The sequence below is a fragment of the Chanodichthys erythropterus genome, chromosome 20 (genome assembly GCF_024489055.1).
Source record: "Chanodichthys erythropterus isolate Z2021 chromosome 20, ASM2448905v1, whole genome shotgun sequence".
In the NCBI taxonomy this organism is placed as follows: domain Eukaryota; kingdom Metazoa; phylum Chordata; class Actinopteri; order Cypriniformes; family Xenocyprididae; genus Chanodichthys; species Chanodichthys erythropterus.
The window spans coordinates 3,120,345-3,146,645 of NC_090240.1; the positions used below are offsets into that span (position 1 = coordinate 3,120,345).

The 26,301-nt window shown below is 41.9% G+C and overlaps 1 protein-coding gene across 1 annotated transcript in view; it reads left to right on the forward strand.

The window, feature by feature from the left end:
- si:dkey-150i13.2 (mitochondrial carnitine/acylcarnitine carrier protein) overlaps positions 1-23,499 on the forward strand; it is a 37,927-nt gene extending 14,428 nt beyond the window's left edge. The window contains exons 6-10 of the mRNA XM_067371908.1: positions 3,945-4,049; positions 4,913-4,985; positions 5,060-5,166; positions 12,504-12,625; positions 23,437-23,499. Of these exons, the coding sequence (XP_067228009.1) occupies positions 3,945-4,049; positions 4,913-4,985; positions 5,060-5,166; positions 12,504-12,625; positions 23,437-23,499 (470 nt within the window). The remainder of the gene's footprint in view (positions 1-3,944; positions 4,050-4,912; positions 4,986-5,059; positions 5,167-12,503; positions 12,626-23,436) is intronic.
- The last annotated feature ends 2,802 nt before the right edge of the window (positions 23,500-26,301 follow it).

The window sequence follows — 26,301 nt, forward strand, 5'->3', positions numbered from 1 at the left end:
TTGAGCTTGAGTTGTTGACAGAGGGAGCCGGAGATGAAGTTTCCTGCTGACCCTGAGTCAAGGAGCGCCACCACTGGAATAGATACATTAACAGCAGTAAGGTTTACAATTGTAGTGAGTGGTTCCAAACTTCTTAATGGAGGGAATAATAGCACAGGTCGAGGAGGACGAATTGGGCATGCGGAGATTGCATGCCCCGGAGATCCACAATATAAACATAAGTTCAGGGTCAGCCTTCTTTGTTGTTCTGAGGGAGACAGACGGGAATTATCTACTTGCATGGGTTCGTTGGCTGGTTCTGGGGAGCTGACGGGTTCGGATCGATGGGAAAAGATGGTGGTGAGTGGCTGGCCCTGGTGCTCATCGAGACACGACTGCATACGAGTGCCTACGCGGATGGCGAGTTTGATGAAGCGTTCTAGGCCGATGGAATCCTCGTATGCAGCGAGATGCAGCCACACTCTAGGTTCCAACCCTTGATGGAACGAGGTGATGAGAGCTTGTTCGTTCCATCCGCTGCTCGCAGCTAGCGTCCGGAACTGCAAGGCATAATCAATCACAGAATTAGCTCCTTGTTTAAGATTATAGAGTTTCTCACCAATGGAAGAGTCTGTCGATGTGGTTCCAAAGACTTCGCGGAAATGGGTGACGAATGCAGAATATGATTTCACCACGGAACCTTTCTGAGCCCAGAGTGAGTCAGCCCACTGAAGCGCCTTGCCTTGCAGTTGTGAGATTACGAACGCTATTTTAGCCGTGTCGGTGGGGTATAAATGTGGCTGCATCTCCAGGACCAACTCACATTGCAGGAGAAAACCGCTGCAATCTTCCGCCGATCCAGAGTAGGGCGCCGGTCGGGCCATGGGACTGGCGTGCATCGTTGGTGTAGGAGTGGAAGAAGTGGAGACGGAAGCGGCAGCAGGTGATGGTGACGATGACGGTGGTTGTGGGGTGAGTGCTCGGCGCAATGCGTCCATGAGCTCTTGGAATGGGTCCGGAGTACTCATGCTGAAATCCAGTTGTTATGGTCCGGTCTTCTGTTACAACAGAGACGGCTCGGAGGCAGATGTAAAAGCAATAACAATGTTTTATTGAGTTCAGCAGAGTAAATGGTGAGTATGGAGCAATGATGAGAGTTTGGTGAGTTGATAGAGGAAGTGATACTGTCCTTGTGGGAATCGGAGAAGCACGCTGGAGACTGGAGACTGGGAACACTCACACACAGTTGGAGAAGCACACGGGGAAGACTGGAGACACTGGAGACAATGGAAGCAGGTAAGTAGCAGTTTGGAGTCCTTAAGGTAAGTACACATGAAGTTGTGGTACAAACGAGACTGGACAAAGACTGTGTTTGAGTGTGTCCATATGGTGCTGGTGATTGCAGTGATGATGACGTGCAGGTGGCGGTGATTAGAACTCTGGTGATTGAGTGCGTGGGTATTGCAGGGAGGTGGAACCTGACGTGTCTGTGACACATTTTTCGATTGAGATGGTCCGTCCTCCCAAGTCTCTCTCAGGACATCCAGTACCCCGCGGGGCTGGCCTCCAAAGAGAAGCTCGAAGGGGGAAAATCACGTGGAGGCTTGCGGGACTTCTCGCACAATGAACAGCAGGGGTTCTAACCATTTATCGCAATTTTTGCCATCTTCCTGAACGAATTTACGAATCATTGATTTAAGCGTGCGATTAAAACATTCGACCAGCCCATCCGTTTGTGGGTGAAAGACACTGGTACGAATCGATTTAATGCCCAATAGCTCGTAAAGTTCGAGTAACATACGTGACATAAACGGCGTGCCTTGATCAGTGCCCTGCACCTGTACGCCGCTCTCGTGGCAGAGAGAGGGCTAAACACTTGGCGTGGAGAAAGGGGAGAAACAGGAGTGGGGTCCAGCCCGGCAGCAGTCTCTCGGTCCATAGAACTGACCCTGTTCAGTTCCGCCCCGCCCCCGGGGCGGGACACGAGGTGGGCCGGGCCGGGCGGATGGGACCTGGGGAGAGGGACAGGTCTAGAGAGAGAGGGAGGGGGAAGAGAAGGAGAGGGAGAGATAAATAGAAGGGGTTCGCCGACCCCTGGGCACGCCACTATGTGATCCTCCGCTAGATGGATGGCTGAGTCCAGCGACGTGGGACGGTGGCACTGGACCCACTCGGCTGTTCTCCTCGGGAGCTGAGTGATAAATTGCTCCAGCACCACCCTATCGATGACTTCCTCCACGTCGCCTCCCTCAGCCAGTAGCCATTTGCGGCAGGAGTCCTGGAGCTGTTGGGCCATCACAAATGGTCAGCGGGACTCCCCCAGCTCCAGGGAGCGGAAACGGCCCGTCTGAGATCGTCGAACACCAGGAGGTTCTGTACGAGGAGCTGCTACGCTGCCACCTGCGCTTCCCCGGATAGTAACAGGATCAGGTGCACCGGCCACTAATCCCGGGGCCACCCAGAAGCCTCCGCCGATTTTTCAAACAAGTCCAGAAAGGCTTCTGGGTCGTCCTGTGGCCCCATCTTGTTCAACGGCAGGTGGGTGGGCGCAGCGAGCTGTCCGGTGGTCTCCGTACAAACCTCTCGGTTAATCCAGCTCCGGAACCTCTCGCGGTCTTCCTTCTGGGCTTGTACGATGGCCTGGAAACGGCGCTCTTGATCTGTACGTAGGTCCAGAAGGGCTTGATGATGTTCCTGGTGCATGACCGCGAGGGACGAGATGATTTCCGCAAACGGCTGGGCGGAGGTCGACTGCATGGCGGCGGCTTCTGTCTTCCTTCCCAGGTTTCGGCACCAGTGTAGTAAATTAATAGAGTTCGTAGGGAAGGAAGAGGACAAGGGTCGGCTTTGACTGCTGACTGAGTATTTTATTGGTCTTTTCAATAATCAACATAAACACAGTACACACGCACAACAGAGAAATAACTTCAAATCAAATGACTTCACTCCAGTATAAATCCTCTCCAGGATCCAGCAAGTCTCAGTCAGCAGTCCCTCTCTCTCTTGCACACTCCTGCTTCTCCTGGTGTTTTATCCTGTCTCCATGCCAATTACTGTAATAAGAGACAGGTGTTCGTTATTTGCGCTTAACCCGCTCATTCACCACGCGTCTCCTGACTTTCTCTCCCGCTGCAGACCTTGCTGAACCATGCCCCCCTCGCCACAGTAGCATTACACCCCTAGTTATAATATATAACTATATAGTAATATATAGTAATATTCTGTTATGCTCACTGGAGCCTTATCATGTGCTGAATACCTCTGAAACAAACTAACCCTGGAACATTAGCAGGTTATGTTCAGAGAGTAAGTTGCTATGGCTACTTACACCCTGAAAGTTACCTCCGCTATCCTGAATAAACTTAACTGCATATGTCACATAACCTGCTTTCTGAAAGCAGGTTACTCACTAAAACACAGGATTATATATATATATATATATATATATATATATATATATATATATATATATATATATATATATATATATATATATATATATACATACATATATATATATATATATATATATATATATATATATATATATATATATATACATATATATATAAATATATATATACATATATATAAATGATACAAACAAAGGAAACAATAAGGAACAGGTGAACATAATTATTCAAAAAGTAACCCTCGAAACAAACTAGGGAATAATGAGTAACCAAGGAAATTAAACAGATTGAGGAAACAAGAACTAAAGGAAACTGAGCAGAATGTCAAAACCAAACATAACCATTACAAAAAACATGTGATCAGTAAATTTAGTTACATTTATATCATGTCTGTGAGATCCCATTGGTCCTACTGTAATCATAAGAGAGAACGTTAATAAATCCCTTGAAACTTCAAAAGAAAGAATTAAAGTACAATTTTGTATTTATTTCTTTTTTATTTCTTTTTTGTGTTTTATTTACATTTGCATGTGTTTTAGACCCAGTCCTCAGCCGGTCAGCTGAAGTACGCTGGACCAGTGGATTGTGCACTCAGACTTTATAAGGAAAAGGGAATTTGCAGTATCTACAAGGGCACTGTTTTTACTCTAATCAGAGGTGTGTGTATACTGTACTGTTTGTGTGTGTTCTTCAGATGTGATATCATGTATGACATATACATGATAATAATACAGTCCCTGACCTGTAAACTAAGATTAACAGGTTGCCTTTATGGATGCTGCACATCGAAACACACATTTGCTAGGCGAACCAGTTTGTCAGGCCATAGCTGCTATATATTGTGTATTTTATCAGAACAGCAACCCTTACAAAAAATAAATGTACTTAAAGTTCATTGTATTAAGTATACTGAAGTATATTTTAAGTATACTTTATATGGTAAATATACTAATATTAATGTACTAGAAGAATACTTGTAAGTGTACTGTTTCAATACTACTTGGGACTAAATTGGCCCATTTTTAGTGTATAAAAGTATACTTTAAGTGTAATAGTAGTAAACTTTGAGTACACAACTAATTTACAACTACGTTTTTCTTTGTACTGCAACAATATTTGGAAAACTTCAGGTACACTGATAGTTTACTAGTTAAATAATTGTAGCACATGTTTCAGTTTATGAAAGTACACTTTGAAGTAAACTACTAGTTTAGTAGTTTTATACTGCAAGTATACTTGAAAGTTTTCTTTAAGTGAACTTAACATCATACTAATAATTTACTATTCTATTTATATTTTATTTTATTTTGCACTTTAAATAAGTATATTTCTAAAAAGTACATACAATGTATACTGAAAGTATACTTTCTTATTAATTTAAAAGAAATATATTAATAGCACACTTGAATAAACTTATTTTTGTAAGGGAAGTGTTAATCTGCCTTAAGGACCACAGATATGCATTTTATGAAGATTATTGTGATAAAAACTAACATATTTTTTCTTTTTGATTTATTCAGATGTTCCCTCAAATGGTATATACTTTCTAACATATGACTACTTAAAACACTATCTGACCCCTGATGGAGAGTGGTAAGAATCAGTTTGTTGTTCTGGCTATAAATAATATCAAGATTTAGAACTAATATTAATTTACTTTTTCCAAGTGTTCATCATCTCAGCACACCCAGAGTTCTTGCGGGTGGGCTTGCTGGCATGTTTAACTGGCTGATTGCTCTACCTGCAGATGTGCTTAAGTCAAACTACCAAACAGGTACACAGCAAACATTTCTTCTGAATATGTCATTGTGTTGAATTATATGACTTACATACCATAAAATGGCTCCATATTTTACCCTAGAGGCATAAATGAAACTATAAAAAGGAAGTCTGTGAATTATGCAGTCAATTTACTGAACGGTTCCTCCACTTTATTGTGTGGTATTTCATTGCAAAACCCTGCATCATATTCACTAACCATCCGCAAACTAATTTACCAAGTGCTAGCTGTGCAGCACCACATATATTTAAAAGTAGGCAGATGTTTATTTAAATGAGTTGTTTGCATACACTTTCTGCTGATTATGGCAGCAGTATTTTGTCAAATAATAATAAGTGTTGACAAGTCCCGACTCATCAGGCAGCCAAGGATATTTATACAGCTATTCTGGGATGTGTTTCCCAAAAGCATCGTTAGCCAACTAACATTGCAAGTTCCATCGTTACTAGTTCAACAATTTGGTGTTTCCCGAAACCATAGTTCAAACAAACATTCGCAAACTGCATCTCAGCTGTGTGGTTGGAAAAACAGTTCTCAAGCTGTGGTTAGAAGCATACTTTCTTGTTTTTATGACATGTGGACTTAATGAATCGTTATCTTAAGCAAAATAAGCAAGCTGACAATAAATACAATGTACATCTTTTATTTCAAATATATAGCCTACAAATGTTACAACAGAGACGGCTCGGAGGCAGATGTAAGAGCAAGTTAAGTGATTTTATTGATGTCAGCAGACATCCAGCAGCACTGGAGACGTTGGAGATGGGTAAGTAGCGAGAAGGAGTCCTTGAGGTAAGTACACATAGAGCTGTGGTACAAACGAGACCGGACAGTGACTGTGTGTGAGTGTGGAGCTTTTGAAGTGAAAGTGATTGCAGTGCTGATGATGTGCAGGTGGCAGTGATTAGTACTTCGGTGATTGAGTGTGTGGGTATTGGAGGGAGGTGGAACCTGACGTGTCTGTGACAGTACCTCCCCTCCCACGGCCCGCTCCAGAGGGCCCAGGACCCCGACGTCATGGTGGTCGTCCTCTTGGGCGTGGGGCAGGTCTGTCAGGGTGGCTGGCGTGGAATGCTTGTAGAAGATTGAGATCAAGGATATCGTTTCTTGGGACCCATGAGCGCTCCTCTGGGCCATAGCCTTCCCAGTCGATTAGGTACTCTTGTAGACCACCACAACGCCGGGAGTCCAGAATTTCGCGAACCTCGTAAGCAGCACCATCATCCAGGATGAGTGGAAGGGGGGGCTCGGCGGCTGCCACGTCAGGTTCTGTGGAGGGAGAAATAGAAGAGTGGTGAGGTTTTAAGAGGGAAACATAAAAGGTTGAATGAATCTTGTATTGAGGTGGAAGTTGCAAACAATACGTGACGGGGTTGATCTGCCTGGTGATGGTGAATGGGCCAATAAAGCGAGGACTCAGCTTCTTGCAGGGCAGACGCAGCCTGATGTCCTTGGTTGACAGCCAGACCTCCTGCCCCGGTTGATAGGATGGAGCGTTGGAGCGTCGAAGATCTGCTGTCATTCTGCGTCTGCGCAGGGCTCTCTGCAGTTGGTGGTGAGCTGAGTCCCATACCCTCTCGCTCTCCCGGAACCAGTAGTTGACTGCAGGAACGTTGGAGGGTTCCCCCGTCCCAGGGGAACAGCAGGGGTTGGTAACCGAGTACGTATTGAAAGGGTGTTAGTCCGGTGGAAGGCTGTCGGAGGGAGTTTTGGAGGTACTCGGCCCAACCCAGATACTGGTTCCAGGAGTTCTGGTGGCCGTGACAGAAGGTACGCAGGAAGCGGCCGATCACCTGGATCTTGCGTTCCGTCTGCCCGTTTGTCTGAGGATGGGATCCGGATGACAGGCTGACGGTCACACCCAGAAGCGACAAGAAGGCCTTCCAGATGCGGGAGATGAATTGGGATCCTCGGTCTGATACAATGTCTTCGGGGATTCTGTAGTAACGAAAGATGTGGTTAAACATGAGTTCAGCTGTGGTTAAGGCGGTAGGTAGACCTTTCAGGGGAATAAGACGACAGGCCTTGGAAAATCGGTCTACTACCATGAGCACACAGGTGTGGCCATCTGATGCTGGGAGATCCGTGATTAAGTCAACTCCCAGGTGTGACCACGGTCGCTCAGGAACGGGCAGAGGATTGAGCTTGCTGGCTGGTAGATGGCGGGGGCTCTTGGAGATGGCGCACTCCCTGCAGCCCTGAACGTACCTTCTGACATCCCTGGCCATGTTGGGCCACCAGAAGCGCTCCTTAAGCAGCGAGAGGGTCTCATCGACCCCCGAGTGGCCAGTGCCAAGTGATGAGTGAGCAGAGTGCATAAGTGGGGTGCGACATGTCCGGGTGACGTACTGATGGCCCTGGGGACAACCGGGCGGAGTGTAGGAGGAGGCATTGGAGGAAGGTAGAGTCTCTTCAGACCATTGGATAGGGCTCACGAAGATGGATTTTGGAAGGATGGGTTCAGGAGATTCGTTAGTTTCTTCTGGAGCGTGGAGACGGGATAAGGCATCAGCCTTAATATTCTTGGAGCCTGGACGATAGGAGATAGTAAAATAAAATCTGGAAAAGAATAGTGCCCAGCGGGCTTGACGAGGGTTAAGTCTTTTGGTTGCTTTGAGGTACTCCAAGTTTTATGGTCGGTGAGTACTTGAAATGGATGGTTAGCTCCCTCTAACCAATACCTCCATTCCTCCAGCGCAAGCTTGACGGCCAGGAGCTCACTGTCACCGATGTCGTAATTGACCTCCGCCGGGTTGAGTTTGCGGGAGAAGGCACATGGGTGGAGTCTACTCGGGTTCCCCTGCTGCTGTGAAAGCACCGCTCCCACTCCTGTGGTGGAAGCGTCCACCTCTACGATAAAGGGCAGGTCAGGGTCTGGGTGGACGAGGAGGGGAGCGGTGGTGAAGGCTGTCTTGAGGGCTTTGAAGGCGTTGGTGGCAACTTCGGACCAAGACAGACACTTGAGCTGGTGATGGAGGAGGTTGGTGAGTGGATAGACGATGGAACTGTTATTCTTGATGAAACGGCGGTAGAAATTGGCGAATCCGAGGAAGCGTTGAATTTCTTTGATGGTAGTGGGAATGGGCCAGGACTTGATGGCTTCTACCTTCCCCTCATCCATCCGGATGCCACTGTGATCAATGAAGTATCCCAGGAAATGGACAGATGGTTGGTGAAAGGAGCACTTTTCAGCCCTGAGGAACAGATGGTATTGCCGTAAGCGTTGGAGGACCTCCGCAACGTGGTGTCGATGTTCGGCCAGGCTCCGGGAGTATATCAAGATGTCATCTATGTACACCAGTAAAATACTGGAATACGGAGGGGGCGTTGACAAGTCCATAGGGCATGACCAGATATTCATAATGGCCGGTGGGCGTGACGAAGACGAGTCTTCCACTCGTCCCCCTCGCGTATCCGGATGAGGTTATACGCGCTGCGGAGGTCCAGCTTGGTGTACACAGTGGCACCACGGAGATGTTCCAGGGCCGCTGGGACGACGGGAAGTGGGTACCGGAACTTGACTGTTATTTTGTTTAGGGAGCAATAATCTATGCTCCACGAAGAAGAAACTTGAAGCAGCAGGGGAAGTAGACGGGCGAATATATCCTTGGTTAAGGGCCTCTTCGATGTATTCTTCCATGGCCTTTTCCTCCGGCACGGACAGGGGGTAAATCCTTCCCCTAGGCACTGGCTCACCCGGTAACAGATTGATGGCACAGTCCTATGGCCGGTGTGGAGGTAGTTTGGAGGCTCGTTGCGGGCAAAAGACGTCACTGAAGGGGGCGTAACAGGATGGAATGTCAGTGGAGCATTTCTCTATGGGGCTTTCAATGGAAGTGGTGCAGACGGAGATCTTCTTGGAACGCGGAGACTTTGGAACAGGAAACTTGGAGAAGCAGTGTTCGCCCCACTTCAGGAACCACGGGCGCCCTAGAACCACGTCAGCGGTGGAATGGGGCTTTCAATGGAAGTGGTGCAGACGGAGATCTTCTTGGAACGCGGAGACTTTGGAACAGGAAACTCGGAGAAGCAGTTGGAGAAGCAGTGTTCGCCCCACTTCAGGAGCCACGGGCGCCCTAGAACCACGTCAGCGGTGGAATCCTCCAGAACCAGCAGATGGATGTCCTCGACGTGCAGAATACCAACACAGAGTTGAAGGGGTCCCACGCAACGGCTGATCTTTTTGCTGCTCAGGGGTTTGCCCGTGATTGAGTGGACTTGGTAGATGGTCGGAGAGGGCGAGGTTTTGAGCTTGAGTTGTCGACAGAGGGAGCCTGAGATGAAGTTTCCTGCTGACCCTGAATCGAGGAGCGCCACCACTGGAAGAGATACATCAACGGCAGTAAGGTTTACAATAGTAGTGAGTGGTTTCATCTTCTTAATGGAGGTAATGATGGCACTCACCATGGGTCGAGGAGGACGGATTGGGCATGCGGAGAGTACATGCCCCGGAGATCCACAGTACAGACAGATTCAGGGTCAGCCTTCTCTGACGTTCAGATGGTGACAAACGGGAATTATCCACTTGCATGGGTTCACTGACTGGTTCTGGGGAGCTGACGGGTTCGGACCAACGGAGGTACACGTTAGGAAGTGGCTGGCCGTGGTGCTCTTCGAGACACGACTACTTTTGTTGATAGTAGGAAGATCGGGAATGCACACGCTGGAGACTGGAGACGAGGAACACTCACACACAGTTGGAGAGGCACACGAGGAAGACTGGAGACACTGGAGACATTGGAGACATTGGAGATGGGTAAGTAGCGAGAAGGAGTCCTTGAGGTAAGTACACATAGAGCTGTGGTACAAACGAGACCGGACAGTGACTGTGTGTGAGTGTGGAGCTTTTGAGGTGAAGGTGATTGCAGTGCTGATGATGTGCAGGTGGCGGTGATTAGTACTCCGGTGATTGAGTGCGTGGGTACTGGAGGGAGGTGGAACCTGACGTGTCTGTGACAACAAATGTCATTTACATATTTTAGTTTGTCAAGAGATTTTAAGCACTGTTTTTGAAGAGTGCGCATGTGCGTCCGTGCTCTAGTAGATAAGAATGAGCCTATGATTTAATCTGGAAATAAAGCAAAATAACTGAAAAATAAGAAGTAGTCATCAGATGCCCTGTCCGTAGTTTATAGCAAAAATATCTAGCATTAATTAGATCTTAAACGGATTCATTTAAAGTTATTACTCCACAACCTGCGTGACATGATTCACCAACGTGGCTGAATGACAGGTTTGCGACAATATGGTTTCGGGAAACAGTCATGACTAGCTAGTTGATTTGCTCAACGATGCATATTACTATGGTAGTGAAGCAGTGAGTTACGTCATTGTACTTCTGTACAGTCTAATCTTTCCAGTGTAAACATATTAAAGCTGCAGTACAGAATTTTGAGCTCTATATCATCGTCTGTTCAGTATGTAAAATTTCATGTTACTCACATGTTTCTTTCATGTTAGCTGTACTCTGCACTTCTGAATTCAACACCATATCAAAGAGCATCTGTCATGCTGCTCTCACTGACAGTAGGAAGAATTTCTAACAAAACATCTATTAAAAAAAAAAAAAAAAATATATATATATATATATATATATATATATATATATATATATATATATATATATATATATATATATATATATATATCATCAGCACCCACACACATGGTATAGTAGACATATATTTATTACATTCACCGGCCACTTTATTAGGTAGACCTTGCTAGTACCGTGTTGGACCCTCTTTTGCCTTCAGAACTGCCTTAATTCTTTGTGGCAGAGATTCAACAAGGTGCTGGAAACATTCCTCAAAGATTTTGGTCCATAATGTCATGATAGCATGACACAGTTACTGCAAATTTGGCAGCTGCATATCCATGATGTGAATTTCCCATTCCAGCACATCCTAAAGGAGGATCCTATTGGATTGAGCTCTGGAGACTGTGGAGGCCACTTGAGTACAGTAAACACATTGTCATTGTCATGTTCAAGAAACAAGCAATGTTTTTCCAATCTTCTATTGTCCATTTTTGGTGAGCCCATGTGAATTGTAGCCTCAGTTTGATGTTCTCATTTGACAGGAGTGTCACCGGTGTGTCTTTTGCTGCTGTAGCTCATCTGCTTCAAGGTTGGATGTGTTATGCTCTTCTGCAGACCTCGGTTGTAATGAGTGCTTATTTGAGTAACTGTTACCTTTCTTTCAGCTGGAACCAGTTTGGCCATTCTCCTCTGACCTCTGGCATCAGCAAGGCATCTTCTCCCACAGAACTGCTGCTCACTGGATATTTTCTCTTTTTCAGACCATTCTCTATAAACCCTAGAGATGGTTGTGTGTGAAAATCCCAGCAGATCAGCAGATTCTGAAATACTCAGACCAGCCTGTCTCGCACCAACAACCATGACACATTCAAAGTCACTTAAATCACCTTTCTTCCTCATTCTGATGTTCAATTTGAACTTCAGCAGATATTCTTGACCATGTCTACATGCCCAAATGCATTGCAGTTGCTGCCAAGTGATTGGCTGATTTGATATTTGTGTTAACCAGCAGTTGAACAGGTGTACCTAATAAAGTGGCTGGTGAGTGTATATTTTCTATATTTACGGACATAACATAAATACATACATAAAAAAATAAAAAAATAAAAAAAAAAATAAATATATATATATATATATATATATATATATATATATATATATATATATATATATATATATATATATATATATATATATATATATATATATATATATATATATATATATATATATATACATATACATATATATATATATATATATATATATATATATATATACATAAAAAAAGAATAAATGACATTAGAATTATGTAATTTGCAAGAATGTGGTTTTGAACACAATCTTTTTAAAATTGGTCAATAATGGAATTTAGTTAATTGTTAACAACTTGCAACATTAATAGAATTTTTGGTAACACTTTATTTTAGTGTCTTTTAACTAGTTGCTTATTAGCATGCATATTACTAGAATATTGGCTATTTATTAGTACTTACTAAGCACATATTAATGCCTTATTCTGCATTCTTAATCCTACCCAATACCTAAGCTTAACAACTAACTTACTAACTATTAATAAACTAAAACTATTACTAACTATTAATAAGCTAATCTAAATAATAAATTAGGAGTTTATTGAGGGAAAATCCGTAATTGATAGTTTATATGTGTTCACAATACTAAAGTATTATAGAATTTTTTTGTGAATACTTTTAATGGAAGATTTTTTTTACTGTACTGTAGATTGGATAAAACCAAAAATGTGGACAATGTTCTGTCCTCTGTTGTACAGCCACTGATGGCCGTTACCAGGGTTTAAGAGACGTGTTAAGAACCCTGTTACGGGAAGAAGGAGTTCATGCTTTCTACAAAGGCTTAAGCGCAGTCATGTTACGAGCATTTCCTGCTAATGCGGTAAGAAAACACACTCATGCTTTACATTTTACAAACTCAGCACTGAATTGTAGAAAATGGTTTGTGAGCTGTTTAGAATTTTATGGATTTCTGAAGAAATAGATCTCAGTTGGCCACAGTGGAGTAAAAAACAATAACAAAGTCTTGTGCCAAAACCAAAAAAAAAATGAATAAAATATTTGTCCCCTTTGACATCAAAAGAGATGAGTATGCTGCCTTAACAGGTAGGTCAATTTCCTACTTCCTACTTCTGAAGTTGTAATTATGAGTTCATGTTCAATTTCTGACTAGAAATGTGTATTTATTCACGATAAGTCTACTAGCACTTGAAGGGAGCATGAGCCTTAGCAGAGCAGAAAACTTGTTGCATGTTGACAAAACTTGTTGAAACTTTGAAGTTGAAGCTTTTTCTCAAGTTGAAGTATCTCTGATAGGTTTATGACTGCATTTACAGTAGATTACTATTGAGGTCCATTTTGTCTTTTTAACTATTTAGTGGCGATTCTAAATTAATATGGATGCTGAATTATTAGTAATAATATAGTAATTATACAGTAATTACATCATACAAGAGTTATAATAATTGTATATACACTAATCAGACATAACATTATGACCACCTTCCTAATATTGTGTTGGTCCCCCTTTTGCTGCCAAAACAGCCCTGACCCGTTGAGGCATGGACTCCACTAGACCCCTGAAAGTGTGCTGTGGTATCTGATACCAAGATGTTAGCAGCAGATCCTTTAAGTCCTGTAAATTGCAAGGTGGGGCCTCCTTGTTTGTTCAGCACATGCTCGATTGGATTGAGATCTGGCGAATTTGGAGGCCAAGTCAACCTTGCAACCTCAAACTCATTGTTGTACTCCTCAAACCATTCCTGAACCATTTTTGCTTTGTGGAAAAGTGCATTATCCTGCTGAAAGAGGCTACAGCCACCAGGGAATACCGTTTCCATGAAAGGGTGTACATGGTCTGCAGCAATGCTTAGGTAGGTGGTACATGTCAAAGTAACATCCACATGGATGGCAGGACCCAAGTTTTCCCAGCAGAGCATTACCCAAAACATGTCAAGTCAAATCAAGTCACCTTCCGTTGCTCCGTGGTCCAGTTCTGACGCTCATGTGCCCACTGTTGCCACTTTCGGTGGTGGCATGGGCACCCTGACTGGTCAAACTGCGATGCACTGTGTATTCTGACACCTTTTTGTCAGAACCATCATTTACTTATTGAGCAATTTGAGCTACAGTAGCTTGTCTGTTGGATCGGACCACACGGGCCAGCCTTCGCTCCCCATGTGCATCAGTGAGCCATGACCCTGTCGCCAGTTCACCACTGTTCCTTCCTTGGACCACTTTTGATAGATACTGACCACAGCAGACCGGGAACACTCCACAAGAGCTGCAGTTGTGTGACTGTTACCCAGTTGTCTACCCATCACAATTTGGCCCTTGTCTAACTCACTCAAATCCTTACAGATGCCCATATTTCCTGCTTATAACACATCAACTTTGAGAACAAAATGTTCACTTGCTCCCTAATATATCCCACCCACTAACAGGTGCCGTGATGAAGAGATAATCAGTGTTATTCACTTCACCTGTCAGTGGTCATAATGTTATGCCTGATCAGTGTATGTTGATTCATGTCTTTGTAGGAGCCATATTAGATACTTGCACACTATTAATTTAAGAGACTTTAATTTAATTAATTTTTATTTCATATATTATGATTTAAATATAGAAAGAAATTTTATGTTTGTTTGATACTTGGACGAACCTGTTTTATATTAATTTACTTGCTCCTCCTCCTTGATGCATCACTACAGCGCGAAAGTGCAAGTGTTAATAGCCAGTTAGCATTGTTTGGCAGGAACAGGTTAGAGGGTGGAGAGCAACAGTTTCTTGAATCGCATGCTCACACCTGTAGTTCGTATTTTCTGGAATTTGATTTGTATTTTGTTTGAAAAGTAAACTGGAGATCGTGATTAATAAATAACGTTTTGTTTTGTGACGATTGAATATCCGTGCGTGCTTTATGGACTGGACATGTGTATTATACGAAGAGACTCCTCCACTAACCTTAGGGGGCTAACGAAAGTTTTTAAAGATTAGCCGTTCAATAGTTATTGAAGAAACTTGCACTTATGATCAATGGACAAGATACAAGGGAATGCTTAATGGATTATTTTCTCAAGAAAATTGGATGATTTGCTGTTCACTGCTGAAGTGGAAGGACGTGATCTGTGAATGAACAAACAACAACGCATCAGCTGTGAGTACGAGAAATACAAACAAGCAACACAACTGAGTTTGGAACGCGAGTTTTGGAAAAATGTTTGAGTAAACACGTGTAAACAAACAGGTATGGAGCGGGAACAGTAAAGCAAACAAATGTCAGAGATCATGAAATGTGTGTTTAAAGTGTTTAAACGCTAAAGCAAACGACAATTGTATACAAATGTCTGATGAGGAGATTCAGGCGGCCGCTGAGGCCGAAAAGCTTTTAAATTCACGCATTGCTACGCGTAGAGGCAAATTAGGAGTATGCACGAGGAAAATGAATGAGATTAAAGCTTTGCTTGCTGGAGGTGGAAGCATTGAACAGGTGGAGGATTGCACGGCGTCATTGTTATTTTTCATTCAAGATTTTGAAAGTGTGCATAAATTAGTACAAGAACTCTTAGCAGAAGAAGAAAAGGAAAATGATAATGTTGATTGGTATGAAACTAGAATGATGAATTTTGATTATTTTATTAAAGAAGTTGAAATGTGGAAGAAAGAACAACAAAGTCTGCAAACAATAGTCGAGCCAATAGATAGTATATCTAACATTTCTAGTTTATCTAAAAGGTCAGCATCATCTAAGGCATCTTCTGCAGCTAAAATAGCTGCCGCTGAGAAGGCTGCTTTGGAGGCACGTGCCAAAATACAAGCTTTGCAGATTGAAGAAGCAATTATAAAATCAAAGATTGAAAGGGCAGAACTGCAAACACAAATAGCTGCAGCAGATGCAAAAATCAAAGTGCTGAAAACTGATACTGAATCACAAGGTGATGTTATGAATGACTATTATGAAGAGGCAGAAAAGGAAGGTAATGTTGAACCTACTTATGCTGACACATCGGCATTAGAGTTTGCTCCTGTAACTACTGTCCCCAAAACTCCACTCCAGAGAGTTGTTAGCCATGTGCAAACTAACTCTCAAGCAGCTACAAGTTCATCAAGTCCACAGTTGGAGGCCAGTAATGGCTCAAACAAAGGCATAAGCTTAATGGTTCAAAGGCAAAAGGAAATTTCTGATCTTATGATCCTGCAACAAAATCTTTCTCTACTGCCCAAGAGAGAAGTACCAGTCTTTGATGGAGATCCACTGTCCTATCAGTCTTTCATTCATGCTTTTAAATATTTGATTGAGGACAAGACAAGCAGCAGTCAGGATAGACTCTACTTTCTTGAACAGTTCACTTCTGGTCAAGCCAGAGACCTTGTTCGTAGCTGTCTGCACATGGAACCTCGCAGGGGGTATACTGAGGCTCAGCATCTTTTAAAGAAACATTTCAGCAATGAAATGAAGATTGCAAATGCTTACATAGAAAAGGCACTGAACTGGACAGCCATTAAAGCTGATGATGGAAAATAACTTTATGCCTATGCTTTATATCTTAGGGAGTGTTGCAATGTCATGCAAGATCTAGAATACATGGATGAACTGGATGTTACATCAAACTTGAAATTGATTGTATCCAAACTCCCGTACAAGCTCCGCGAAAGGTGGCGGACAGTAACTTTTGAACTCTTCCAAAGAACGAATACTCGTATCAGATTTAAAAATCTCGTAGAATTCCTTGAAACTCAGTCAGACATCTTACTTACTTCTTGTCAAAGATACAGTGTCAAAACTCAAAACAACCAGCATGAGGATACCTAAAAGGGGCAGCAGCTTTGTTACTACGGTGACACGAGCTGATGAGCAGTCAAGTAGAGAGTTATATAAAGTGCAGCAGCAAGCGAACACCCATGATATTGTTTTGACCTTGTGTACTTTCTGCCAAGGTAAGCATGCACTAACTGACTGCATGAAATTAAAATCAGAGTCACAGGACAAGAAGGTTGAATATCTCAAAAAGAATGGTCACTGTTTTGGATGCTTGAAAAAAGGTCAATTGAGCAAAGATTGCAATAAGAGAATGACTTGTCAAATATGTCAACGAAAACATCCTACAATGCTCCACATTAACAATGTAAATTCAAGGCCGCAGATTTTGCCGAACCCGAACCTCACAAAACTGAAAGAAACACCAATCAATAGTGCGTTAGTATCAGCTGATCATGCAACAGGGGCCAGTAGAGAATGTGCACTAGCTATCGTGCCAGTTCAAGTTAAAGTTGCCAAAGGCAGCAAGATCATAAAAACCTACGCCTTTCTTGACCCAGGCAGTTCGGCGACATTCTGCACTGAGAACCTCATGAATCAACTGAATGCCAAAGGACACAGAACCGAAATCCTTCTGCGAACAATGGGGCAGGAGAGACCTGTCAAGAGCTATGAGCTCACAGGACTTAAAGTAGGCAGTATAGATGAAAGTACATACATTGATTTGCCTAAAGTATATACTCACACAGATTCCTGTATCAAAAGAGAACCTTCTCACCAACCATGATCTTGAAAAATGGCCTTATTTGAAAGAAATCGAACTGAAAAGTATCAACGCTCACATTGAAATTTTGATTGGAATTAATGTTCCAAAGGCCATGGAACCGTGGCAAATAGTGAACAGTCAGGGTAATGGACCGTATGCGGTCAAAACTGTGCTAGGATGGGTGGTAAACGGTCCACTCCATTCTTGTTCCTCAATGGATGAAACTGGATTAATGTCAGTGACTGCAAATCGCATCTCTGTGGAGAATCTCAAAGACCTGCATATCAGGCAATATAATCATGACTTTCCTGAAAAGGATTATGAAGAAAAAAGAGAAATGTCAGTTGAAGACAAAATGTTCTTAAACATAGTAACAACTTCAGCGGAACTCAAAGATGGACATTATCACTTACCTCTACCATTTCGTGATAAAGATGTAACCTTGCCTAACAACTATGAGGTGGCGCCACTGCATACATTAAACCTCGCTAAGAGATTCAGGAAGGATTCTGCTTACACAAATGAGTACAGAGCATTCATAGAAGATATGTTGAAAAGGAATATGCAGAAAAGGTGCCGCAAGAACAACTTGAAGGGAGTGACGGTCATGTATGGTATATACCACATCATGGTGTATACCATAAGCAAAAGGGGAAGCTTTGAGTCGTTTTTGACTGTTCTGCTTCATACAAAGGCAATTCTCTTAACTCCAAACTTCTCCAAGGTCCTGACTTGATCAACCCACTTATTGGTGTTCTGCTTAGATTCAGATGTGAAAGGATTGCAATAATGGCAGACATTGAAGCGATGTACTATCAGGTACAAGTTCAAAATCATCATTGTGACTTTCTTCGATTCCTGTGGTGGCCTAAAGGGGATATTAACCAACCACTAGAAGTTTACAGAATGAATGTTCACCTCTTTGGTGCAATATCTTCCCCAAGCATTGCCAACTTTGCTTTAAAGCAAATAGGAACTGATAATTCTGAACGGTACAGCGCAAAAGTCGTTGACACAATTAATCACAGTTTTTACGTTGATGATTGCCTCAAGTCTGTGGCCTCCGTGAAAGAAGCAATCAAGCTCACTAAAGACCTCAGAGAAGTGTGCGCCCTAGGAGGTTTTACTTTGAGTAAATGGGTAAGCAACAGCTGTGAAGTCCTTGAAACTATTCCAGAAAGTTACAGAGCCCCTCTTGTCAAACAGCTTGACTTGGACAGGGCACTCGGAATCCAATGGAATATCCAAAAGGATGTCTTTACCTTCCGGGTGGCTGTTAAGAACCGAGCTCCCACAAGACGAGCAATTCTTTCAATACTCAATTCCATCTATGACCCACTCGGTTTCCTTTCCACCTTTGTTCTCATAGCTAAGCAAATCCTGCAAAGACTCTGCCATGAGAAGTGTGGATGGGACGAAATAATCCCAAATGAATTGAAAAGACCCTGGCTAAAATGGCTCACAGAGTTAGATCAACTGAGCAGATTTGAAGTAGACAGGTGCATGAAGCCTGAGAATTTTGGTGTCATAAAGACTGCTCAACTGCATCACTTTTGTTCGTTACATCAGACTTACAGACAGTGTCAAAAATCACATCACATCACTTTTGCACTGGGAAAAGCCAGAGTAGTCCCGCTGAAACGAATGACCATTCCGAGACTTGAGCTTGCAGCTGCAACACTTGCTGTGAAAGTGGACCGAATGCTGCAAAAGGAACTTCACATGGAACTGGAAGATTCTACTTTTTGGACAGACAGTACATTAGTACTGAAATACATCCATAACCAAACAAAACTGTTTCATACTTGTGTTGCTAACAGAATTGCACTGATACATAACCTCTCGCAAGTACATCAGTGGAGAAATGTATGTTCTGGAGACAACCCAGCAGATGACGCCTCATGTGGGCTACAAATAGAATCCCTCTTGAATTCCACTAGATGGTTGAACGGTCCTCGCGTCTTGTCAAAAGAGAAATCTGAATGGCCTGAGGTTCCAGAAGATCTCGGTTATATCTCACCAAGCGATACAGAGGTGAAAAAAGAAATCACCATGAACTGCCTGAACCCACAGAACAATGCAACTACCAGAGTAATTGAGTATTATTCTTCATGGAAGAAACTATTGAGAGCTATTGCTTGGTGGCTAAAGCTCAAAAGACTCCTGATGCTTCGTAATCAGAAAGACAAAGCTCGTATTCTAGATTCCAGTACTGAACAAAAAGGATTAACACCGGAAAACTTGGACGAAGCCGAGAAATCAATCATTCGCTATGAACAACAGCGCTACTTTGACCTGGAGCTCACACTTTTGAGAGAAGGTAAACCCATCAACTCAGGTAGCTCCATATACAAACTAGATCCAATTATTGATGAAGGAATTTTGAGAATTGGAGGAAGACTAAGTAAAGCAGGCATGCCAGTGAGTCTGAAGAACCCAATGATTCTGCCAAAAGACTCGCACATATCCAAACTAATCCTGCGTGATATCCATCAAAGGGTTGGACACTCAGGAAGAAATCACAAAGTAGGTCAGAGGTTCTGGTTGCCTTCTGCCAACTCTTCTGCTAGAAAGATAATAAAATCTTGTGTCTTTTGTAGACGAATGAAAGCTAAAGCTGGAGAACAGAAAATGGCTGACTTGCCAGAGGAGCGTGTTGCTCCTAATCTACCACCTTTCTCGCATGTAGGTATTGACTATTTTGGACCTATAGAAGTCAAGAGAGGTCGCTCTCATGTGAAAAGATGGGGAGTGATATTCACCTGCCTGGCGAGCCGAGCCATTCATTTTGAAGTGGCAAACACACTTGACACAGACTCTTGTATCAATGCTATTCAACGATTTTTATGTCGGAGAGGACCAGTACTGACTATCAGAACAGATTGTGGAACCAATTTTGTGGGTGCACAGAAAGAATTAGAGACCACATTGAACCAGATTAACCATCACAAAATTCAAGAGACATTACTTATCAGGATCCCGGTGTTTTGTGTTTTGTAGGACTTTTATGTTGAAGTGTAATCTTGGTTTTCTTTGTTTCAATCTCTATTTCCTGTGTTTTGGTTTCTGTTTTGCCTGTACCTTGTGTGTCGCTATAGTTACCCTCATTAGTTACCATGACATCATATCACCAACACCTGTCCCTTATCAGCCCATTGTTAACGTGTCTATTTAAACCTTTATGCTTCATTTGTTGTTTGTTGGTCGTTGCGTTTGTGAGTGTGTTCTTGCCGTTGCTCTCGTCTGCTGTCTGTGAATTACTCCTGTTTATGGATTACCTTTTGTTATTAAACATTGGTGCTTGCATTTGGATTCTCACTCTGTTACGATTGCGCAGGTTACCTCAGACCTCAGAGTGTTAATATATTTTGATGCATTTTCAGTATTCCTGTAGTTCCAATAAATCATGCTGCTATCAGACCCCCACCAGTCCCTTGAATGGCATTTTGCAGATTTTAAATATAGCGCTCTAGAGCAGCATCTAAAAAAACATACACCAAATAATAACATTTTAAAAGATTTGTAATACAATTCAAACAAACCTTTTGCAACCTCTAGACACCGTCAAACAACGGTTTGATGGTGTACTTGCAGAACGCAATGCAAACAACAGCATTTAAAGGTGGTTAAAGAACATTACCTATGCATATCCCCAACTGCCAGTGTAATCATGGATCTGATAGATAGTTATTCTAAATAAAAAAATAACCATTTGAAGAAAATGTTTTGAATGAAATGTGTATTTTTATAGTGTTTTTTGGATATTACCTTTCATGTAGTGTGTTATAAAGCTGTGAATGTTAAATGCCTGCAAAGTTTTTAAAGATCAAAGTGCAGATAAATGGAGTTATTGTCTCCAAAAGAAAGAACCGATTTTCAACTGCCTGAAATGAGTCGTCAGTAATTCAAGCCTTAAGGCCTGTTCACAACAAAGATGGCAACTATAACGATAATGATAAACATATAGTTCTAAAAATCGATCTAAATGTAAAATAACAGCAGAGTTCACACCACAACTATAACAATAACGGCACAGAGTAACAATATTGACAGCTTTTCAGAAACCATCCTGCTTTAAGAGCTCAAGCATTTAAAGTGACATGCGACATAAACTGCAGCGCGTGCTTAAAATAAAATAAACAAAATAATATTGTGCGCTGGTGTGGATGCTAATGTAGTATAGTTGTGTGAACAGGCCTTTATGCTTTGTTCCATTTACCTCGGAAAAGGGATGTTGTAGCTCGAGTTCCAGTACACAGGTCGGAAAACTACAACTGGAAAAGACCATGGCAAACCTTTGTTGTGTGACGTGAAAACTATGAATTATAAGAAAATGAAAGTGTTTTTTGACCTTGGATGTATGTAAACCTATTGCAGGAAACCTCCAAAACATTTAGGAACCTTTAAAGTCCCTGTAAAGTAATTTTAAAGTATGTGTTCTGAGTTTGTCACACCGCAGAAAAATGTGTTATTAACCACCCAGCCAAATTTGAATGATTAAAAAAATCTGCAAGTAAATTAAATAAGTTATCAAAATCTCGAAAAAATAGGCAGCGCTCTCTGCTCTCAAACGCTTGGGGGCGTGTCCGCTGTCTGCGCTGAAACCTCGCCCACTTGCGAGAGCTGCCATCTCAACTGACTTGAGTCTAATGAGTCAAACATACTGATGTATATAAAAAGAATAATTTAGAGGGTTGCAAATTTTAGTAGAGTTACTGTGGACTACCTAACTAATTATAACATACGCAAACTTGGCAACTTACACTCATTGGTGAGCACGTACTGCCGACTGTTGTCGAGTCGACAAATGACGGTGCCGCGAGACTGGAGGATGAAGGCCGGGACGGGAGAGACTCTGATGATAACCGATGATATCCGGCCCCATATATCATCGGTTAACGGTGGGACGGTAGGAAAGCCGAGGTCTGTTCAGTCACATTCACCAAAAACAGCGGATTATCTGTGAATCCCAGCTGTTTGATGAAAGTTTGTAAAACTATCCAGTGTAGAACTATCACTTTAGAGACAAAATTAATCCCCTTCTTCATATCATCTGTCATGATCACCATCTGTTCCTGTCACGTTCCTGTTCACTCCGGACTCCATTTCCCATAATCCTCCGTTGCTTATCACCTGCACTCACACCACAATTACTCCACACTAATCACCACACCCAGCTGCAGCTCATTACCAGGACTATAAAGGACTGTCACACACACCACCTCACCGCGAAGTATTGATTACCCTGTGTGTCAATTCCAAGTGTTATTCTGTTTTCCTGTCTGTTCCTGTCTGTTCCTGTCTGTTCCTGTCTTTGACCCTTGCCTTGTTATCCTGTTCCGTGATTGATATCTGTCTGCCTTTGACCATTGCCTGTATTTTGACCATGAAACTGCCTGTTCCTTGTGATTCCTGTTTGCTCCTGTCTGACCCTGCCTGTACGACCACTCTAACTACAATAAATCTGCAAATGGATCTCTGCCTCAGTCCCGCTTCGTTACATAATCGTTTTAGGAAATTTAAATAAGGAGACCAAGCATATTGTATATTATAACAACCATGTAATATGCATTTGCGTGACGAAGGCATTACTAGCTAAATGTGCAAAGGGCTGTATAACTTTAATGACACTCGAGATTGAGTGAGTGGACCACTGTAGATTTAGAGGCGGCGCCACGCTCGGTACGTCATCGACAGTTATATAGTTTTAGGGGTGGGGCTATGCTCGGGGGTCCAAGTGTGTCATCAGACCCCCGTTTTAGCTCCACCCAAAAAATCCTGAGCAGAGACTTGGTGAAAAACTGTTTAATGCTCTAACTTCACAATTAAGCATTACACAATTCACAGTCTTTGGAATGTGTTTCAGCAATACATTTGTAACATTTATAAAGTGTTTAGAAAGAATTCTCAGATTTTACTGTACAGGGACTTTAAAACAGCATAATAGGGGTCAAATGATCACATTGTAGGCAGTGACACAGAAATCCTGACAATTCTAAATGGTTCACAAACATTTTCTCACAACTCTGCGTTTTGTAATGGGTCAGTGATACATTTTCTATTGTACATTTGCTCTTCAGGGGACACAGAATGCTACAATGGTGTTGAAGTGTTTTGAAATGTTCTGCTTTTAATAGTGTTATGCTCTGTGTGTTTATTCTGCTTGTAGGCTTGTTTTCTTGGTTTTGAGGTTGCGCTAAAGTGCTTAAACTACATTGCTCCAGACTGGTGATTTCACAATTCACGATTCTTATTTAACTAATTTATTTTTTCCCCTATGTAGTATTGTTTTTTCACAACCCTTTTTGTTGTAATTTCAGACAGTCATGTCTTTTCCTTGCCATTTAATTTAAAACAGATGACAATATTTTTTGCCTTTACAGTTTACAGTCAAGTCTGTTACTTTTCTAAGACGTTTTCTTATGTCATGTCTATTACTTTAATGTATGTATGTATCATGAATGTTATCTTATTTTGTTAATTTGCAATTTAATAATAATGATACTGTTTAATTTACACCTGACAATGTTTGAATTCTTCTAAATGTTTAAAATATTGTTTTTGCAGTAAAACCATGTACAAACCCGATTCCTAAAAAGTTGGGACACTGTACAAATTGTGAATAAAAAAGGAATGCAATAATTTACAAATCTCATAAACCTATATTTTATTCACAATAGAATATAGATAACATATCAAATGTTGAAAGTGAGACATTTTGAAATGTCATGCCAAATATTGGCTCATTTTGGATTTCATGAGAGCTACACATTCCAAAAAAGTTGGGACAGGTAGCAATAAGAGGCCGGCTGTGGCGAAAAATAGTGGAGCAATATCAGAAAGGAGTTTCTCAGAGAAAAATTGCAAAGAGTTTGAAGTTATCATCATCTACAGTGCATAATATCATCCAAAGATTCAGAGAATCTGGAACAATCTCTGTGCGTAAGGGTCAAGGCCGGAAAACCATACTGGATGCCCGTGATCTTCGGGCCCTTAGACGGCACTGCATCACATTAGTTATGAACAAAAATTTATATCACTGTATTTTTCAAAATTATATCGGTTTCACAGTATATGACAGTATTTTTTCCCCCTATGCATGACCGGGTGTTAACCACATTTTCTACTGATAGAGAGAGGAAATACTGTAGTAGATTGACTAGAATGCCCTGTTTTACTGTCATGATGAGTGAATATTGTAGAAAAATTCCAGTTAATACAAATTTACAAAGCCCCACAAAATGATGCTGTGGGGAGACAACAACCAATAAAACACAGACCTGCAACATTCTCATACTCATACTCATTACAGACACATGAATATTAAAATATGACCATGGAGATAGAAAAAAAAAGTTTAGGGCACCTTAAGCATTTTAAAAATCTAACCCTATATAATAACAAACTGCCAAAACGAGGGAGAAACGCGGAAGAACATTTAAACTGTCTAAAGGACTGTACACACCGGGACGAATATCGCACGCGTTTATCGCCAGTGTTTTTCGAGACGTTTTTGTGTTCATACCCAAGCGATTTTCACTGGCGATGCGCAGAGTGAACGTGCAAATTCACTCCCTGACAGTATGTGGCGCTTGTGCTTAAAGGTAGTGCAAATCAGACATGGGGACTTGTGACTTGGTGACTTGGGCTGCGTTCCAGTTCGGTTTTTAAATGCCCTTCCCTCGCTAACTTCACTCGCCCTGCGTTCCAATGTCCATACTATCCACCCTAAATAGTATGTGAGATTAAAATAAGTGTGTCCCAAAGCATAGTATGTTGAAAAGAGTATGGCAAAAGTCCCCGGATGGTCTACTATTTCCGGTTGATTTTCGAAGTGTGGATCCGTGCACACTATAGAGGCTAATATTGCCCACAACCCATTGCGCATTGGACGAGGATTCAGTTCAGAACTACAAACACGAGTAAAAAGTGTTAAAAAACTACAAAACATGGCGGATATATGCAATCGACGCTGAGAGATTTGAGTGACTAATAATCAGTTTAACCTGATAGAAAATATATATGTAATGTTACCCGTGTTATTTTTCATCTGCAAATACCAATGTGGACTTTTATGAAGATCCGATAATGGCCATTAACTTTTAAATGCATCATTATGCATTAATATGAGGAGAGTTCTCCACATGAAAGACCCGCGACTGCAGATCAACGTGCTGCATTTCTCTCCAATACGGTAGGAAATTAGCTAAATGAAATGTGGAGGAAGTAAGATGATTGACAGGCCAGTTTACGGTGACAGGATGCGACAGAGAGAAAAGACGCGATTGTATGACGTGTTAGTATGTCCCAAAGCTTGTCTACTCTTTTACTACACACTCAAAAGTAAGTACTTTTTGTTCACAGAAAGAGTACATACTTTTAGGGCGTAGTATAAGTAGGCGAATTGGAACGCAGCATCGGTCTCGTTGACTCGGATGTACGTCATTGCTTACGTTGCACGAGTGCCCACTTCTGACGGAACCTGCAATGGGCTGAACTGGAACGCCCTAAGCCCTTGATCACATGGAAAATAGAGCCCGCAGTGGAGACCGTGGTCGCTCTCTCATTAGGAGTAGTGTCACTTTGCGGAATTATTTGGCAATTTCTGCACCTGAAAAGAAAACGTTTTCAGAGACTGATGCAATCCCAGATTAAGGTTGTTTATTTGTAACAGTATTGTGTTTTAATAATTTATTGTTATTTCTATTTCATTTAGAACCATAACTGCATAAATTTGAATGCACAATACCATCTGTTAAAGAGCTATTTGCTATTTGTGACTATTCACTTTCCTTCAGTCTACCATAGTCTTGATTATTATTGCAACATATATGGTTAGCTAAATTTAAAAATTCACTTGTCATTTTCACCTTAATTACTCTATTATTTATTAACTGTCCTATTAAAGTTTTAATTTGTGAAGTCATGTACTAATAATGAGCCAATGTTATGTACTAATATATGTATTTATTATTATTAAATCATTATTAGATGCAGTTTATTGTTGTTATTGTTATTTTTCGTGTTATTTTAA